This window comes from Macrobrachium rosenbergii, chromosome 26 (assembly GCF_040412425.1).
Source record: "Macrobrachium rosenbergii isolate ZJJX-2024 chromosome 26, ASM4041242v1, whole genome shotgun sequence".
Lineage (NCBI taxonomy): Eukaryota > Metazoa > Arthropoda > Malacostraca > Decapoda > Palaemonidae > Macrobrachium > Macrobrachium rosenbergii.
The window spans coordinates 1327950-1336596 of NC_089766.1; the positions used below are offsets into that span (position 1 = coordinate 1327950).

The 8647-nt window shown below is 39.1% G+C and overlaps 1 protein-coding gene across 2 annotated transcripts; it reads right to left on the reverse strand.

The window, feature by feature from the left end:
• Positions 1-352: 352 nt before the first annotated feature.
• On the reverse strand, positions 353-8298 carry Mtl (Rac family small GTPase Mtl). Of its 2 annotated transcripts, none has more exons than XM_067127827.1 (6): positions 8206-8298; positions 5524-5660; positions 5123-5237; positions 4826-4943; positions 4242-4402; positions 353-3265 (listed from the first exon to the last, which is right to left on the reverse strand). In XM_067127827.1, the coding sequence occupies exons 2-6, from the start codon at positions 5637-5639 to the stop codon at positions 3188-3190; spliced, it is 588 nt and encodes a 195-aa protein (XP_066983928.1). In that variant the 5' UTR covers positions 5640-5660; positions 8206-8298; the 3' UTR covers positions 353-3187. The 2 variants fall into 2 exon arrangements, with proteins under 2 accessions (XP_066983928.1, XP_066983930.1); XM_067127829.1 differs by having other exon boundaries at positions 7859-8269.
• Positions 8299-8647: the final 349 nt, after the last annotated feature.

The following is an 8647-nucleotide window of genomic DNA, read 5'->3' on the forward strand; positions in this document are numbered from 1 at the left end:
GGTCCTTTCTGTAGATAACAGCTGGTAGCAAGCCTGCAAAGAATGCCCCTGGATTCTCTAAATCCTTCACAGCCTGTGGGAGCAAGGAGACTAATCATTGGTCGCCAGTGATGTCTGCTTTGGTAGTGGCAAGGGTTAAGTCAAACAAACACAGTGTTCCTGCGCTATCCTTCGCATTGTTAACCTCAACTACTAGAAAGCACTTCTGTATTCAGGTGATGTGGACATGACACCAATAGGATTGTAATGAAACTGTGGATGTAAGTGCATTCTGACTGACAAGATGAAAAACTTGCAAGTGACCAAATGAAAAATGGGAACTCAAGTGCAGAGGTGATAAATAAGGGAAAAATATTTTTTCATTTTTTATTTTATAAATCAGATATTTACAATACATTAGAGTATCAGAAAACATTTAGGACTTTTCTTTTTGAATAAAAAAAGGTTAAAAAGGAAAAGAGAAAATAAACTCGCAACCTGACACCTCATGCCAGGATTTTAAAAAAGCCACTCCGTAAGGGATAAATAAGTCTATAACTGCCAAAATAATCTAATAGATTCAACTAGCTACGAGTCTAAATATTTCATGCATTGCCATCGCGGCATGATCCGTCGTTCAGACGACCTTGAGAGAATGCATCAAAATTCAAACCCACGTAATCTGCAAAACCAAGTTTGCATGCAGATGCCCTCCGAGGCACCGGCAGCCACACAGTACAGGCTGAAATTCCACTCAAGGAGTAATGCATACCATAGAGAATCTGAAGCATTAAAACATTTATAACTTGTATGAAAACCCAAGTTGGAATCTACGTACAGACATGGGCGCCGCTACGCGTCCCTCTTCTCCGAGTTATTTCTGTAGGGCTTAACAAATATCTCACCATAATAAGGCAAATAGAGACATAGCCAGCGACGTTCACACCCCTTGTTAGAGAGAAGTGCGGGATACTTCTGTCGGTACTTCAGCAGGAGTGTTTAGTAAGGGGCAATGCAAATTTTGGCCACGGCACAGCAAATGTCTCAAAAACCTTCCCTGGCAAATTAATGTGCTCGTTTTCCTTGCGGACACTAACGTTGAGGCCTTTCTCAAATAAACGAAAGCTCGTAGCATTCTCTTTATGTGTCCGAGTTCATCCCTTCCTGCACATCAAAAGCTAAACACGGAAATTATGAATACTGATCATTTAAGCCTCTAATTCCCAATCTATAATATATATATATATATCGGTAAATTCCTGCGTAAGGTTCGCTAATAGAACTATCAAACAAAAAGTGCAATGCCTTACTGAAAACCCCCACCAGATCCTACTATCACATAGGTCATTCATGCTTCCAAAAGAAACGGGTTGTCACTACACCACCTGCAACGGCAAAGGTTTTTCTTCCATTCTTTCACTGCAACTAACGACCATCGTAAGCATCTTTTGTAGAAGTGTAGGGTCATTTGATTGCAATAACATTGCATTATCCTCAACGGTGAATTTCGTGCTTCGCCTCGAGCGTTCAACCCTAAAAAAGCTTGACTACATCCTGGCGATTTCCTAAATCTAGAATTACTGCCTAGCGGTTACAAAGTACCGAAATGAGCTGTCCGTATTATAAAAAATAAATTAAAATCAACAGTGCTACACTGGGCTCAGGTATCTATACTTCTTTTCACTCAACTGTATACATTTAAGGTATGAATGTCAGTCTGTCCTACTTCTGCGATTATTATTATGCCAAATAATTGTACAAGAGATTCTCTTTAAAGAAAAAGGACCTGACGCAAACTAGACTGAAATCTCACTTGGTAAACGCTAACTGTCTTCACAGAGCGTCCAACGGAAAAACCGGAGCGATGAAATCTTTGTGCGACTTCCTACAAAAAAGTAACAATTTTCTTCATAATCTGTCAGTCTTTCAGTGTTGAAAGTATCGGACAATATGATTTCCATCACTGGCATTTCACCAATAAGTTGAAAATAAAATGGAAAATAATTCTGCATGGTTTCTTGAGCAAATGAAACCATGCACAAAAAAAAAAAAAATTGGTAGGATGCACACTAAAAGACATCTGGGAAAGGAAAAGGATAATGGGGTGGGGGGTGGGAGATAAACATTTAAAAAACCACTGCATGTTAAAAGCACACAATACTAACCCTAAGTCGTCAAACAAGGGAAACCTATAACAACGAGAGTTTTAAGTACAGTACTCTATAAAAAAAAAAATATTACGCAAGAGTCACAACGTTAAAATCTGCTGCCACTACGTACCTCGCTTAAGGAGAATCACATTTTGACTATACTTAACTGCCATATGAGAGAATCTACTCGAATTCCTTGAGTGTTCTGTTTAGAGAGAGAATCGCTATGCTTGCTACAAAAGATGCTTAAAACTGCCACGGAGAGCGTAAGTTCAGCCTTGGGAAATTCCACGAGCTACAGCCTCCCTACGACGTCATGCCATCTACACGGGGGGAAGGGAGGAGGGAGGGAGGGACAAACATCGTCTTCGTATGAACCGACCCAACCACTAAATCTGTTAGCGTTCAGTAGTAGAAAATTTGTTTTGCTATTACAATAAGGTATCTGGATGAAGTTTTCCACATAATCATAAAAAAGTGTGACACTTCTGGAACGTTATCCAAGACATAAAAAATATTTGATTGGAATTTTTTTTTTCCCCTAGATTCAAGTACACCTTTACAATATGAAACTGTTAACAGATTTCAAAGGATAAATCCTACGTAATGGTGAGGATAACAATAATGATGACAATGAAATAAAAGACACAGGAGAGGCCTATCTGCCAAACTCGACGTTTGGCTGTAAACTATATGATTTGTACAGATTCCCATTTTTTTTTTTTTAAATTTAAGCTAGGTATGTTTATTACATCACATGTAAATGTGTAATGACTGTATTATTTGTTTATAAAATACATCCATACATTATGCCAACGATAAATGAAACGTGGAATTAAGTAAATTAATTGCAAATAACATGAAAGCTTTGAAATATCATTCAATGTTAAAATTATGTCAGAAAATATTGCTGCGCTGAAGAATGAGACCCTTATTTGTAACAAGTAGAAGGAGGAGTCAGAAGGTAGAGGAGGAGGAGGAGGAGGAGGAGGAGAGAGGAGAAGACAGAGGTAGATGAGACAGTCAAAAGAGGAAAAACCTAGTGTGTCTATATTACTTTAGAGTACTGAGCACTTTCTCTGTCTTCTCTTCATTGGTTCTGGCCGGAGAACTGCTCTTACTGCTTCATCAAATACCTGCAACGGAAAGGAATGCAATATAAAATTTTCTGTATTTTTATGGAATTCTTTGTGTTTACAATGTTGTTGGTTATGCCAGGAGAGTTGTGTACTTACTTCCCTTCAGTGCAGTGCTTGCAAATATACACAATGGAACGTTTTTCTGCGTTTGTTTTGTTTTCTACTTCATACAAAGTGAAGGGGGTTCATTATTGACATTAAAAATACCCAAAAGGGTACGTAGGGAGAAAAAGGTTGAAAACCCCTGCGCTAGGACCTACGAGGTCCTCCAGCACTTGAAGGGAAATTGAGAATAAAAAGGGTTTTAAAGGTGTAACAGGAGGAAAACCTCGGAGCTGCACTATGAGACAGTTGTTAGAAGACGGTGGAAAGTAAGATAGAAGGAAGAGAATATGAACAGAGGTACAGGAAGAGGAATGAAAAGGGTTACAGCTGAGGGCTGGAGGGACGCTGCAAGGAACCTTAAGTAATGCCTACAGTGTACCGTGCGAGGTGCACTGTAGCACTACCCTCTCCTACAGGGAATACCAGGACAGGAACAAGAGGAACCTGGAATTATCGGCAAATGGGAAGGTGACCCCAACAGATGCATGATGACCTCTCGACCTAAAATTGGTAAGTAATAATAATCACTCTTAGAAAACTTGTCTGTTCTTATCATGCATAGCACCAATTTCCAATCAGTTCATAATTTTAAAATCACATTTTTATAAAGTTGTCCAGCTATTTTACAGTACCGCGTCAAAATTTAATTCACCTTTTACGAATCAATTCATCGAAAAATTTAAGCAACTCATTTAGGCTACGCACCAAGTTTAGATTAGTACATTCATCACATACCCATGTGACATATTTATGAACAGAGTTTGGATCCATACTAAATCTATAGATGAAAAAATTTTAGTCTCTAGTTCATGCTGCCCTTTGTGATACCACAGTCAATAAATCCTATCAAACTTCTGGCAAATCTCACCTGTTTTAAACCTCTCTGTGTTAGAGCAGAGCACTCCATGTATTTCACTGCCCGTATTTTATTAGAGAGCTTTTGGCCCGCTTCTCTCTTGACCGGCGACTGACCCTGGTCGGAGAGTAGCGCGAGCGTTTCCTTATCTTCTCGTAAATCCATTTTTGTGCCTGCAAAGTGACAGGTTTCTTTCAAGTTGGTTTGGACATGGAATTACTAAAATATGACGATAAAATTACGACTCAGATGTATCTTAACTGAAATTTATCTACAAATAACTGTCAATGGCTGATTAAATGACAGGTACATGTACTGTACAACTCTCAGACTTGCTGAGAGAACCAGGCCATAAATGTGGGATGAAAACTTGTGTGATAAAGTAAAAGATGTTGGACAGCTACATGGGAAGTTCTTTGTGCCAATGTGAGATTCAACAAAATTACAATACTTATCACCAATTTTCATGCTGTGTGGAATAAAAACTCTAAGCTCATAATCACAAAAGTGAATATTTAGGAAAATATAAAAGAACCTAAGATGTGCCTACGACTTACAGTTTACGTTGCATGAATACATTTAGATCGAGTACTTACCAACAAGTATTATAGGTGCATCTGGACAATGGTGTTTAATTTCGGGATACCACTTAGATGTAACATTCTCAAAAGAGGAAGGGCTGACTACACTAAAGCATATAAGAAAGACATCCGTCTGAAAGAAACAAATAAAAATTCATAGTTTATGTTACACTGTATTACTGAATGGTCAATTTCACGTCAAAAATATCAAGTATACCGACAAAAATAAAGGAAAAAAAATTACATTCCAATTACACAGTGTTAAGCCATTTTCAAATCATATTGCCTACAAAAAATGACAGTCGGAATTACCTGTGGATACGACAAGGGTCGTAATCTATCATAATCTTCTTGACCTGCCGTATCCCATAGACCTAAACTGACTGGGATACTATCTACCACCATTGGTGCTGAATAATTGTCGAACCTGAAAAAACAATTTGTATAAACACACGACACTATACTGTACAATGTTTCTACGCATCTCGTGTTTCTTGTCAATTTAGAGATCAAGTCATAATTCATGTTATCGATTTGCAAAATCACAAATTTAACTTATTGACCTTTGTGGCCATGAACGCAGAAAGCTGGCACCATTCTTAAAAGGTACTCTTAAATTTTTATATTTTCACGTACACAACTTGACATTGCACGCACGTACAATGCAACAACAGTATAGCAATTACAATTACGTGAATCACCCAGCAACTCACACTGTGGGGACGTATTCTTTAGGGAAGGAATCTGTAGTGTAAGAGATGAGCATGCAGGTCTTTCCCACGGTTCCATCCCCCACCACCACACACTTGATGGGACGGCCAGACGACATCTTGGATTATCTCTAGCACACCTGCGAACCAAGAGGACCTTCTTGAAAAACCTAAGAAACAAAAGTCTACGCAATGTCAATTGTCACAGGGACTATTAACTTGAAATACAATTGTATGTCACAGGTTTAAGATAGTATTTCGTGGCTGGCAACACATATCAGGTCAAAGGCACAATTGCTTGAAAGTCATATTAAATTTCAAGACACGTCTGATCTTTCTTCATGAAGGCTCGTGGGGGATCTTTCCCTTTCTAATCCAAACTAGGATTATAACTTTATTGTCCACTAGATTAACCCATTCTTTACTTATTTGAAGCCAATAGGATCCTCAATCAGTCAGTTTATTGTCATTCTTTGATTCGTCACCTCATATTCCATTTGCTTTCAGAACAGTTACAATGCTACCGGGTGGTTCAACTTTTATAATTAACCCTTGCTGCAATTTTCATGTCATAAACAAATCCCAAAGGCCAGCCTCACAAGCGTCAATGTCACATTTACCTCCCCACCCCGATGTTCCTGCTGTATTATCCTTTCATATTTAACCTGCTACAGTCTGTCCTGCATTCTTCCGTTAAAAGCCAATTTTTTCTTCACTTCCCTTACTGGCAAACTCGGAAATTTTGTCCCGCTGGCCCAAGGTGATGCTGGCTGCTAGCTCATCGGTTTACTTGTACTAAAAGCAAACGTAAACTGATGGGTATGCAGGTCAGTAAAGAAAACTTCTGTTCTTAAGCAATTTTTTTTTGTGTATTTGAAGAACAGGTAAAACGAAAACATTTCTCAAGAATGACTCTAAAGAGTTTTAAATGAGCTGTATGTAGTTTAAGAAGGATTGTTAATGAAAAAACTTTGGTATAGGGAGACAAATGTCCTAGGTCTTAATAGTTTTCCTTATGAGTCCTAATAGGTTTCATCTTTAAAATCTCTTTGCATTGTGCATCAATTTGGACCTGAACCTCTGCATATGCAACAAAATTTCCTACTTTACACATACATAGAGTAAAATAAATACCACACTACCATGCCAAGAACACTACCATCATATGCCTACTGTAGCCATCCAAAAACACTATCCACATGAACACTGGGGGTTATACTGTGTAGATATCCAAATAATCATCAATAACGACTCTGCAATCTATTAGTTTTCAACTGATCAATAAGCAGCTCTAAAATAATCATTAGGTTAAAACTTCATGACCAGAATCTATGGATTTCTGTATGATGCTATAAATTAAAGGCGTTGCATCAAAGTTTATGGAGGCAAAGCCCTGGAGACTCAAAATACACCCCAAAACTGTAGACAGAAAAGGTGATGACTCATGAACAGAATCATTATAGAAAGTAGACAATACTTGCAAGAAATATTAGAAATATGCTAATACAAGAAAGTAATGGATAAATACATAAAAATCAAAACATAAAAAGCATAAAAAAAGCAAGATTAAATGCTGGGAGAGTGAAAAGCCCAGCCAAGACGTGCAAAGACCCTCCTATGAATAAATGTTCAAAAAACTGGGAAAAAATATCCAAGAGGTGAAGTCTATGCTAATAAGCCAAATTCTGGTGGAATGGAATGGAATGGAACATAGAATTTAGGCCAAATACTGGGACCTATGAGATCATTCAGCACTGAAAAGAAAACTGAGAGTAAGGTTTGCAAAGGTGTAACAGGAGGAAAACCTTGCAGTTGCATCCATCTTATACAAAAAAGGAAACACCAGTCAACATTCTAGGCTAATTCATAAAGTAACGTCACTACAGAAACAACAGCTATATAAGTCGCGGAAAATACAGAAAATAGATGTAAAGCGACCATGTGCCGAGGGATGACGGCATAGGGCGGCCTAACGCTCAATGAACGAGTTTAGAAGGCAGCGATGCAAAAAGAAAAGCCTATGACTCATCTGTAAGTGATATGTAGCTATATTAGGGATGGGGTATGAGCTTAGTACCCCCTACAATTACAGTGGGGTACAGCATCTTCCCCTGTGGGAACCCCCCCTTCAAGCCCTATATATATATTCATATAATTAAAGACTATTCTTCCAGTTAGGAAATTTGCCAAGTTTAAAATCTAAACTAAAACTATAATATGGGCATGGCTACGATCAGTACACCAAATCAGCGATGCCCAAAATACGAGCAGCAACCGGGGGAGGGGGGGGAGAGGGGGACCTTTAAATACCCTTAGGAATAACACAACAGTCCCTTACCATGACACCTTCAAGAGGACCACCCACTTAAAAACCCCAGGGGGAAGGCGGATCCTCCTCCAGCCACGCGTGCACAGACTCTTAACCCCCACGAGTGACTAACTGTCAATACCGTGTCCGTGCGCCTGTCTGTAACAGCCTGAGAGACAGACTGTCTGTCTACGATGGGTTGGGTCGTCGAGGGAAGAAGAAATTGTAAACAAACGAAGTTGGTCTCACTTCAGACCCAATTCCAGACCCGTCCGGGTCCTAATTCGGGTTCTTTCCCGCCCCGGGGGGTGGCTCAGGGCGCCCCCTTTCAATTCGGGTGGGGGACCGAGGGGGGTGAAACGGGCCAATTCATTTACCATGAAAAGAAGAGACGAGGGCGACCGTCACCAGTTCCTCATGATTCGACCAGGTGGACTGACTGACTAACTTACGGGAACTTGGACGGTGGTTCTTTTCGGGGCTAAAAATAAACAACGGGAAAAATTTATAATGAGAATTTAATCTGCATATCTCTTTAATTAGCATTGTTGAACTTGAGTTTAATTTCGTGCGTTTGACGGCGATTCTCATCGGCCGTGTTTCGTAAAAAATTCGATAACGTAAACATGAGCCATAGATACGTGAAAAGTTACTAGATGCGTCTGCGATTTTACATTTTGCTTTTCGTATTTCCCAAAATCGGCCATAAAATCTTGCCGCAATTAAGCAATTATCTCATAAAATGAACGATTGTTAATCTGTAAAACTTGCAGCTTTAGATTTACGAAGATGCCGTATAAAGACAACGGCCTTTCAGTT